Raw genomic sequence first — 11224 nt, 5'->3', positions numbered from 1 at the left:
GCCTCAATAATGGTCATGGGGACCATCACAGTCATTATTCTCCAATCTCGCTAAAGACTTACTAGTACTCTTTCCTTAATGAAATTTCTTCTTTACTTCAAAAATGAAGCTTGTGGTGGAGCCTCTATTGGATGAAATCTATGGAAAGGGATTGTGGGCTCAGCCATATCCAATTCGAGTTCATGTGGGAATCAGAATCCCATGATGCCATCATGGAATCAATCCCTCAGAGCAAAAGAATACCACCAGTTCCTAGCAGTGGAAAAGCCCAGGAATAGGGATGGTAGGACCAGACCCATACCCTCCTTAGACTTCAGCTTTATAGCAGTTTATTCTAAACTCTCCAATGCCAGTGTCTTCTAGTTCCCCTCTTCAATCCACTGCCACTAGTGACTAACATGGGTCCAACCTCCATTCTTTTGTGGGGCCAACTTCCCATAGTGACCAACCGACCATGTCCTTGGGAGGTCAGACAGGTTAATTTTAGACAGTAGCTTGTGGAATCAATAGGAGGCAAGACTTTTTGAGAGTTTTAGTCAAGCAAATCTTTGTGGGGGCATCTTGTGACTCATCACCCATTACTATCAGCTGATTTGCTGTCATGCTTTAACTAACGAATCAACTAAATGCTTGTTCGTGGACCCAGTTAGGTCAGCCATTCAGGCAACAATGCCGGTTCTCATTCCAATTTGAGAGTCGCATCTTGTTCGAGCTGACGGCAGCTTGGCATCGACGCTCTCCGTCATCCATACATGTCAGCATTCGATAAATATGTCAACGTGGCGAGCTGCGAGGTGGTCGAATTGCTGACATGGCAATGGTGGCTCATGGCCGGCGAAAAAAAATAGAAGAGAAAAATGCATGGAGTAGGTTTCCCCCACCTTGCAAGATGCTCTTTGCTTTCATATACTCTCCAATTGATTGGTGCCCTAGATAAACAAACTAATCACCTCTACAAATGGCACTATCTTTTTTGGAAGACCTTTAATCCCTCTAATCAGAGGGGAAAGACTAGAAAGGGGATAAAGAGCTCAACATATCCAAACAAGTGGATAAGAAGTCATTGGACTTGACCTGCCTCTGTTTTTTTTTTTTTTTTTCTTTTCTTGACCTCACTTCTTGAAGCCGAATATGGCATGAGGGAGTAAGTGTATTGAAAAGGACAAGCAAAGAGTGGATTGAGCTGTGCTAGATGTTTTACAAATGTTTTGAACAAGCAAATATTTTATGGGTGGCAAAAATCGGTTGGCGCTGGATCTGCTGGATAGAGGTAGCGGTACAGACAGCTATGGATGGATAGAATTACGTCAGCTTCGTCGGGTCACAAATCATCATAAAGCACTCATTAAAGATTAAAAAAAAAAGTTCATTTCGTTGATTGTATCCTATTCAAGTGTTGAATAGTGTATCCTCAGTATCTTAAACCATAATCGGAAACTCCTTAAGGTATTTACACAACTAAAGGAACTCCTTAAATACGATTACCATCTATCTTCAAAATAAAAATCAAGAATAATATTATGATTTCTTGAGCACAAAAATATATATTTCAATAGATGTAATTAAGATGATACCATATTTTTTCCTTTTTTTTGTTGAGATGTATCATTGATTTTTGTTTTGTTTTGTTTATTTGCTCTAAAGCATGTTGCTTCTGTGAATGTTAACCAATTAAAACAATGCACTCTACATAAATATTATGTATTTTAATTTTAACTTTGAAAAAAAAAACGTAAAAGTTACGGTATGTGTTTTCTCTTCACTCCAATATACGACATCTAAACTATGTTATTGTTGGACTTATCTAATCAAAAGAAAAAAAAGATAATATTCTTTGGAACATAACCTCGCAATCTCTCAATAACCATCAGAGAGAGATAATGAAATAGATTATATCAAAATATATGTTTTTTTTAATTTATTTTTCTTTTTTTTGTAGGCATCAAGAACATTAACTTACATAAATTGTATTGGATGGTGGCAAGATACACATACATGTGGATTAATTAGTTGCTTGAGCTTTCAATGGAAGTTATCGAGCTAATAAATTGGCATGATTTTCTAGTGTCATGGTATTTTTAAGATCTTAGATGAAAAAAGGGCAAGTGATTCTAAGCAACTTCCAAATAAAATTTGGAGATTAACAACATATTAGTCGACGAAGAGATGACACAAGCTGCATTTTTTTTTTTTTGGTTGACCATCATATTTATTTTAGAAAACTGGCACCTCGCCATCTGTTGTACAATCGTACCAGCTAATTCCTCTTGGAAGCTGGGTAAGATCTAACATAATTAATAATATAAATGATCTCATATGCTTTACAATTCAAGCTTCAAGTACTTACTTCTTTTTGATGGAATGAACTTATGATGAAATACCATTAATTAGTATGCCCAAGAAACCAAAAATAAAACCAAGGATGATTTTGTAAGTCAATGCATTTGTGATACTAGATATGATTTAATATGTATGACTGCAGTTTTGTGAATGTTTAATTTGACTCCATTTCTAATGTTCTTTTTTCCCCTTTTTATCTGAGGATCGCCTCCTAATTACCAAACAAAATTCAGAAAAAGAGGAACTTTTGAATTTTTGCCTTGATTTCTGCATTAATGCTATTATGAGATTTAAAATACTATGTCACTCATGAAACATCATTGAAAAATTATAAGCCAGTGATAAACAACATTAATTGCAAAGCAAACTAATTAACTGGTTTGATTAAATTGAACATAATAATGCCTCAAAAAAAAATAGAATTAAATTATAAAATGGTTCCTTGAATCCAAACAAATGATCAACATATATTGTCAAAGTGCAAGTCATGCTCACGTAACACTCCATAAAAATTGATCATAAACAATGAAACAATACATTGAACAACAAAATAATCGATTTTAATAATCAACATATATCATGAGATCCATTAGAAATGTGGAGGTACGTTTTCAAGCGTCAAATCAATACCCCTATCTAACAAATAACAAAGAACTTATAATGCATCGTGTGAACCTGAAGTTGAACAAAAAGAAAAAAAACTTATACATCCGTACATAAAACATGCCAAATAGTGGTGCAAATAGGTCGCATCGAGTCGGATCCTGGATGACCCCAATCCGATCCGATTTTTTATTTGGGTCCTAATTTTGGATCCAGATCCGACCTGGTTGAAGACCGGGTCGGATCGGATCCGAGTTGGATCGATTCGGATTCAAATCGGATTCAATTTTTTTACTTTTAGGAAAGAATTTGGGCAAATCTAATTTGGTCATATCATGAGGTGCTGGATGACCCATGACTTTGAAAGACTTGCGATTGACCTCCAGTCAGAACAGATGAACCATGACTACCAACTAAGTCGGTCTGCAAGCCAAATTTCATATCACACTATATTTTGTCCGTATGACTGATTGGACGGAACTTGGTGTCTCCCTGCTCCCCTCTCACGAGGACAAAAAAAATCCCGGACCTTCTTCCAAAATCCAATTCCATCGCAGAAAACTGGCACATGACCCATATTCAGTTCAGTGTTCCCTCACTTCCTCCCTGCAAAAGTTAAAAAAAACAGAAGCCAAAAAACAGAAGAAAAAAAAAAACAAGCTACCGAGACACCAAAGGTATCAACAGTGTAATAGATCGAGAGAGAATCCTGATGGACGAATAGTGCTATGACCCACACAAAAAAAAAACTCTCTTTTGCTTCCCCCCCCCCCCTTTCTCTTCGGATCCATTCGAGTCGGATCGGATCCGTTCGATAAACCTAGAACTGACCCAAAAAATGATTCGGATCCAATTTTAGGATCGACCCGGACCCACGGGTCCTAAAATTCGGGTCGGGTCGGGTCTCGGGTCGACCCGACCCATTTGCAGCCTTAATGCCAAATAAAGATTTAGCATATCTACATTTTTCAAAAAAAATCTAGATAAAATTAAGATACAAGTTAGCATAAATCACAATCATAAGTAATATAACTAGGGTCAAACTTGGATATGCAAGCCAATTTTTTGAAAAATCATGCACACCAAGTGGTCATGCACGTCAGCAATCACAACTTTTCGTTTCTATGGGCTCGATTCTTCAAGCACCCATCTTGATGCAATCACAATCTCTTGTTTTTATGGGCTCCGTTCTTCAATCACAAACAATATAACTTAGGACAAACCTGGATATGCAAGCCAATTTCATGAGAAATTATACCTTACACTGCATGCACCAAGTGGTCGTGCATGCCAGCAATCATAATTAACCTCTTGTTTCTATGGGCTCCGTTCTTCAAGTACTCATCTCGATGCATCACTATATAAACAGACAGCTCTGATTATGGTAGGTGGTGCATGCCCCCTAGAATATAATTTCTTCAGTTTGTTAGGTTGGCTGCGTATTGGTTGCAGCTTTTTTTTTTCGGTAACCGGATTCGGATTTCGGGTCAGATTCCAAAACCCGAAATCCGAAATCCGAAACCCGAATCCAAAACTTGATCTTCCTCCCGATAGAAAGGAGGAGAAGGGGCCAAAACCGGCGACCCTTCTCGCCCAAACGGTGGCGGTGGCCACCGAAATCTTTTGGACAACAGCCAGCCTCCTTGTCCCCTCCCTGCCGACCACCGCTTTTCCGGCGATCAAGGGGAGAACCGCCGATAAACGATGGTCCTTTTTCATGGCCGTCAGGAAGAAGCCCTCTCCCTTTTTTTCGGCATGGTGGTGCGGCCAGTTGGAGACTCACGGCCGCGCTTGGCCAGTGGCCACATTTCGGCCACCAGGAGAAGAGGCCACGGTGCCTCACCGCTGCAAGCTGGCGGCGGCCGTTGCCCTCTCTCCCCTTTTCCCCTCCGCCCGCGTCGGCCATGGCAGCCATGGTGGGTCGCAACGGCAAGCCGGACGTCAGTGCCAGCTCGCCAGGGCGACAGGCCGCAGCAGCGGCCATGGCTGCCTCCTCTGTTTTTCAAACATGAGCAACAGGGTTCCGAAAGAAGCATAGTCCCCCTAGACTTGCTCTGATTATGGTAGGCCAGGAATCCCAGCTCTGATAAGTAAGTCCTGCAACCCCTAAATCAAAACCCAGGAATCCCAACTGTAAACGATGAGAGACCTCGTAACTAGGCCACCTGTCCAACTGGTCGCATGGAAGTCGGCGGATGTCGTCCTTCCTTTCCAACTGGTTGCATGGAAGTCGGAGGATGTCGCCGCTTTTGCACTGCTTCAATGTAATCCGTCTGCCTCGTCAGCGGATCCGCACGGCGCCGCCGCTCTCCACGTGGCACCGTCCAATGGGAATCAACTAGGAGCTTCGACGAGCCTAACTAACTACCCCCCTTCCCGCTTCCTTCGTTTCGTTCCCTTGAAAGGACTCTGTTTCCATAAAACGGCCTCCCCAGATTTTTTGAAACAGAGCTCCTTTTCCTCCCCTTCGGCTCTTCTCTCCTTCCTTTGTTTCCTTTTCGTTTACAATCCTTTGGAGAGCGAGTTGATTAACCTAAAGAAGGTTGTTTTTTTTTCTCCCCGTTTCCTGTCGTTTCAATTCTAAACTTATCTCATCTCATCAGATATTCTTTTCATGTTTGTTTTTGTTAGACCCTGGATTGGGTTGTAGATAACTTAGATGCGAAGATTGGATTGTTGTCATCGGGAGTAGCTTCAGTATTTGCTTAGGTTATTCTTGTATCTGCTTTTATTTATTTTATAATCTAATTTCATCTCATTAAATTGTTCTTGTGGTTGAAACTCTTGGGTGGATAGCTTGGAATCTGTAGTTTTTTTTGTTTAAAACATCTCATATGCATGGGATGTACCTTAATCGGATTGAAAACTGTGATGGATTTTACCATTGGTACTGTTGGCAATAGTGCTTAAAAAAATAATTTTTTTATATAAAGGTTTTTCTTTTCTCTGCGTTTTTTTTAATCTCATTACATTAGATTGAATACTTTAGGATTTGTTGGTTTATGTAGGTTGGAATGTGGATATAGTCTGATGTTATTCGTTTTTGCTCCCAAATATATTATTCATTAATTTTGTAGGAGATGATGGATGAAGCTGTTGGGTTAGAAGGAAGTGTTGAATGGGCTGAGCAAGAGGGGACCTTTAATAGTTGGCTCGATAAGGTGCTTGCTTCTGATGGGATTGAGAGTCCTCGCATGGTTGAGGAAGAGAATAGACCTCGAGATAGGCCCAAAGAGCCAGACTCAAATTCCAAGAGGCAGAAGGTCAGTTCTTTTTTCTAAACTTGTATAAGAAATGTTCTTTTTTATCCGGCCATCAAGAACTTACCAAAGATAACAATAATAGGTATAAGTCAAAAAATAACTTGCATTAAAAAGGCAATGTACTGGTGAGAACTTTCTCAGATGTGCTAATGAGGAGATATATTCTAGCTACTCTGGATATTCTATCCTTATTTTGAAAATAACCAATGTTTTCATCATAATATACTTGTTTTAACTGCAAAATGTATATTTAATGAAATATAACTCATTATAGCCAAGGTTAAGATCCATTACCATCATTGAATTGTGAATCATGTGAAAATAATTAATACCTCCATCTTTTGGTATTTCCATGGCTCTAGCAAGTACCTAGTTGTCCTTGTATCAATGAGGTTTTTATGCGCTAACGGTAAATAATTTAAATTAGATTCATTTAGGGAATGTGTGTTGTCCCTAAGTTGTGTTTAGATCTCTATATGAAATTTTTTTAAGTGTTATATTGCCTACATTAGCAAGACAGAGATTAGGAAGTAAATTTGGTTAGGCTAAAGCAAGTCAATTTAGTTATGTTGATTTAGAGTGGAACAGATCAATATTGATAGTAATCATGGGCCTGAAACTGTTGATCATTTGTTCTCTCAATACTCCTTTTCAACGTTTTAGAAGACAGTTTGCTCTTTGTTAGGTGTGCTCCTCCCTCAATACTCTTTTGAATTTCTTTGTCTTGACTGGAGGCATAGAAATTTCTCTAAGCCTACTTAGTCTATCATTCTTATGTTGACTGCGGCCATAGCTTGGTCATGTTGACTGCGGCCATAGCTTGGTCATGTGGTAGCTATAGCTTCAAGATGTCTCCATCTATTTAATGATTGGTCATCCCTATGTAATTACAAAAGTAAAAGAGCTTCCACCTGCACTTTCAGAAGACTAAATTTTCATTGAAGTGGATTTCTGGCTTCCATTACCCAAAGATGTCTCATGTTTTTATTTACCTTCAGAGTTGGCTTTATTATGGACTGGTTTCAGCATCCTGGTTGTTCTTCGTCGACAGACTTCAACAACTTTTATGGGCAGATTCACCTCATTGCTGCATCTCTTGTTTTATTATCTCTTCTCTCTAATGATTAATCTGTTAGAAGTGGAACCTGTTCAGTTCTTTTTTTTCACTCTGTTATCAAAGCTGACCCTTTTATTATCTTTTTAAATAAAATTTTGGGTGGCTAATCCTCCCTTCATCTCAAAAAAGAAAGAAAAAAAAGAGAACAAAGGTATAATCTAGTAGTGTGTTTGCACATATTTAGGTAGTTTGGTTTGAAGTTTATCGTGAGGTTACATTAACAGGTTCCAGTTTGAGATCGAAGGAGGTATAGTGATGTTTTAATAGATAATTACTTGAATTACAAGAGTTGCAAGTGGCATTTGAACTAGATTAACCCTGAAGCAATTGACTACATGAAATCGAGTTCGCTTTCCTTCTAATGTCCCTATGGTTATTTTTTGTTAGAAACTAATATTTTTTACAAAGCTAATTTTTTATGGAGTTCTAAATGTATCTTATCTTTTCTATTTGGCGATATTTTCTTACTGGTTTATTTATTTTTAATCTATGCAGATAGGTCCATGCACTGACAAGACAGAGGAACCCGGTCCTCTAGGTTTGATTTTACGCATAACTCCATCTTTCTTGGATCTCATTGATAGGAAGCTATCTCAAAAGAAGACCACTCCTCTTAATGGACCAACTTCGGGTACTAATATAGAAAAACAACAGACCAGAAATGATGAATTTAACATCCAACCCACATTAATGAAATGGAAGGCTTCAAATTTTCCTGCAACAAAACTCAAGATCGGCTGTTGGGAGGTAATCTTACGTCTTGACTTGATAGAACAATTTAGAAAAAGCAAATGCTCAAAACCAAATGCTCTAATTAGTTTTTCTTCTTAGCATCTAACAATTTTTTTTTAAACTATGTTTCATAATTTTAGAGGAAGTCAAGAAATGAAGGTGATATTGTAGCTAAGTTTTACTATGCTAGGCGAAAACTTGTTTGGGAGATACAAGAAGAAAGATTGTAAAAAAAGATTGAGATCCAATGGACCGATATCTCAGCAACCAGAGCACGATTCATACAGGATCAACCAGACATTCTGGAAGTTGAGGTTAGATGTTTTCCTTAGACGTATATTCTCATTTTATTGATTACTTTTGCTACTTTTTCTTTTTCCATAGACTACTTTTATTGTCTTAGACATGTTTTGAACTAATTCTTGGCTTTGGATGGTTTTTTGAAGTTTCTTAATGATTTCATTCTTTTAATAACAAAATTTGGAATATTTGTTTGGGTTTGATAACTAAGATATTTGGTACCTAGTGCAGTTAAGGCAGCAGCCCATGTTCTTTAAAGAGGTAAATCCACAGCCAAGAAAGCATACTAATTGGGAAGCTTGTTCTGATTTTACCAGTGGGAATGCAACCACATGCAGGTACATAAAAATTACATTTACATCACTTTCTTGGAGCTCTGTCATTTTGCTAAGCCTTTCAATGGATTTTACACCTTCAAATATTTCCATATTTGTTGAAATATACTTCTTTTTTTTTTTAGAGAGAGAGAGAGGAATGTATTTTTTTATTGATGAAGTAGATAAATCCTTCGATTCAGATCTCCAGTCCTTCAATGTTTAGTCCATGTTAAACTACATCTATAGGAGCTTCTGAAATTATCAAGAACAAACAAAAACAGAATAATATCTTCTTTAGTAAAGTTCATGTAATATTCTCATAGCTTGTTTCTTATTTTTATTTCCTTCAGGAGGCACTATCTTGAGTTTGCAGAAGGAACTTTGGAGAAACATTATGAAAGGCTTTTACATTCTGATCATCGGCTACTTACGTTGAGTCAGAAAGTTTTTGCAAGCCATGATTCTCAGTTTTTTGAAACCGTTAATAGCGACATGCAAGATATGTGCATGCTCCAACCAAAATTTCCACCTATTTCAAATCAACCATCCAGCAACTGGTGTCCACCTCATCTGAATCATATTGACAATCAAGGGAGTGCTCCTACTCACATGTGGACCTTTGAATCTCATGATCCAGCAGTTGGTGCCAACCATCCACTTTCACTGCTGACACCAACACCCAGAGTTATACAAATGAATTCGCCAAGTTCAGGTAATTTGTCTTAATTTAACCCGGAGTTAATCTAGTGAGATGAGGATGCTAATTGTTTCTTTCTTTTCCTTTTCAAGTCATGGAGTGCCTACCAACTATGAATCAAGGTGCAAGTTCTTTGAATCCAATGACATCCTACTTGGGTAAATCATTTCTTCATTAGTCTTTCATTTCATTATGTGATATTCTACTACCATGAGCTCTTGCTAAGAATTTTTTTTCCCTTTCTTTCTTTCTTCAATGTAGCAGACAACTTTGCACTTAACAATGGCAACTCTGCAACAGATTCTACCCTGAACAGAATGACTCAGCTTTGCAATCAAGACATTCAAAGTTTGAGAAGGGTCGATGACATAAGCGAGCGACAAATCCAACAACTACCCTGGGACACCTGCGCGACTCCAGCTCCTAATTTTCTTCCTCGGCGAGTCCCTGCTAATACCTTATTAACTCATACAGCTGAAACAGAAAATTTCCATGTCCCGAGACAAGGTCAATCACTCGAGGAGCATTTAATGAGCGAGTCAGATGATCTGGATGCATTTGCTGCTGATGACTCTAGGCTTCTTTCTTCAGTAAAATCTATTGGGTCAGTCATTTACTAAGAAGCACCACCAGATTCACAACCGCAATCCTCAAATGAACTGGATGATGGTAACCAAAACACCGATGGCACAAAGTCTCCATTGGAATCAAGGGACTCCAAGCAGTTAATCCATTCTATGACTAATTCCCATGGCACCTACAATTAATCATCAAACCTTCATTAGGCTTGGCCAAGAAAAGAGTTCTCATGGCAGAATCCAGTAGTCTTCATCATCAACTTGCTGAACTGTTTCCTGGTTTGTTTCAATTTCTTCTGCGTTTGTTTTTGTCGCAACAGAACATTCAGACTGCCGTTAGTACTGTGCCAGTAGAAGCACCAAACAGGTTATTCTACTGATGCGTTTCTATTTCCTGGTTGTTTTCTCTTGCATGGTTATACTCTCTCTCTCTCTCTGTGTGCGCGTGTGCAAATCAACTGACTGCTTGGAAAGAGAGTTCGGCTGAATGGACTGGATCTGGATATTTGCTTCGAATGACAAGAAAGTATTTATTTTGAATTATGATGCCGTTCGACATGATTTAGTTCTCACTATTGGAAGCATCATCATATAGAACTATAGCAGAGTGCTTGAGCTTTTGAATATGAGCTTTTGCTATTGGCTTTTAATTTGATCGATATCTGAAAGACAGTTGTTATAAAAGGATTTTACCTTCTTGACACTAAAATGACATCACAGTACTGACTAAACTTTATCTTGACTGATCTGTATGAAGAATGAAGATTAGCCATGGCAGCGAGCAAGCATAGTCTCCCAAACATTGAAAAATGCCTTGGTTCTCACTTCTCAGTGCTATGAAACTGGTTGTTTAGATGCATGGAAATAGGAGATTGTGTGATGAATATTGTAAGAACGAAATGGATTCAAAAGACGGCGATGAGTACCCCAAGTTTGCAGAACTGAAAAACTTCCAAGCTCTATTTCTATCTGATTTCACTGAGACCATTCATCGAAATGTGTACTTGGTGGGAAGGGTAGCTCCTCATTCCATTTTTTCATTTAGGCCTATCAAATTATAATGTCAATATCATTCTTTTTTTAACCTCTGGGCGGACAAGTAGGAACAATGCTTGCATTACTTATAATATTTTAAAGGGTCGGCAATTGAATAATACATCATTACAGTATGATGAACTTGGCCGGTATCTTTGAATTTGTATCTTTGAAGTGGTTTGTGCAGCATAGCAAATCTGATATCCAAGTTGTGTCAAACACTCTTGGCCCGGCCGCGGCGG

General features: G+C 38.4%; 1 protein-coding gene across 1 annotated transcript; it reads left to right on the top strand.

The window, feature by feature from the left end:
- Positions 1-8289: 8289 nt before the first annotated feature.
- Positions 8290-11116, top strand: LOC120108810 (uncharacterized). The gene is made up of 5 exons (XM_089928099.1): positions 8290-8369; positions 8587-8693; positions 9023-9384; positions 9462-9527; positions 9631-11116. The coding sequence occupies exons 2-5, from the start codon at positions 8602-8604 to the stop codon at positions 9987-9989; spliced, it is 879 nt and encodes a 292-aa protein (XP_089784225.1). The 5' UTR covers positions 8290-8369; positions 8587-8601; the 3' UTR covers positions 9990-11116.
- The last annotated feature ends 108 nt before the right edge of the window (positions 11117-11224 follow it).

Source organism: Phoenix dactylifera, chromosome 17, assembly GCF_051530095.1.
Source record: "Phoenix dactylifera cultivar Ajwa chromosome 17, Ajwa_hap1_PhDact_Kaust_v1.1, whole genome shotgun sequence".
Lineage (NCBI taxonomy): Eukaryota > Viridiplantae > Streptophyta > Magnoliopsida > Arecales > Arecaceae > Phoenix > Phoenix dactylifera.
This window is presented reverse-complemented; position numbering and strand designations above follow the sequence as displayed.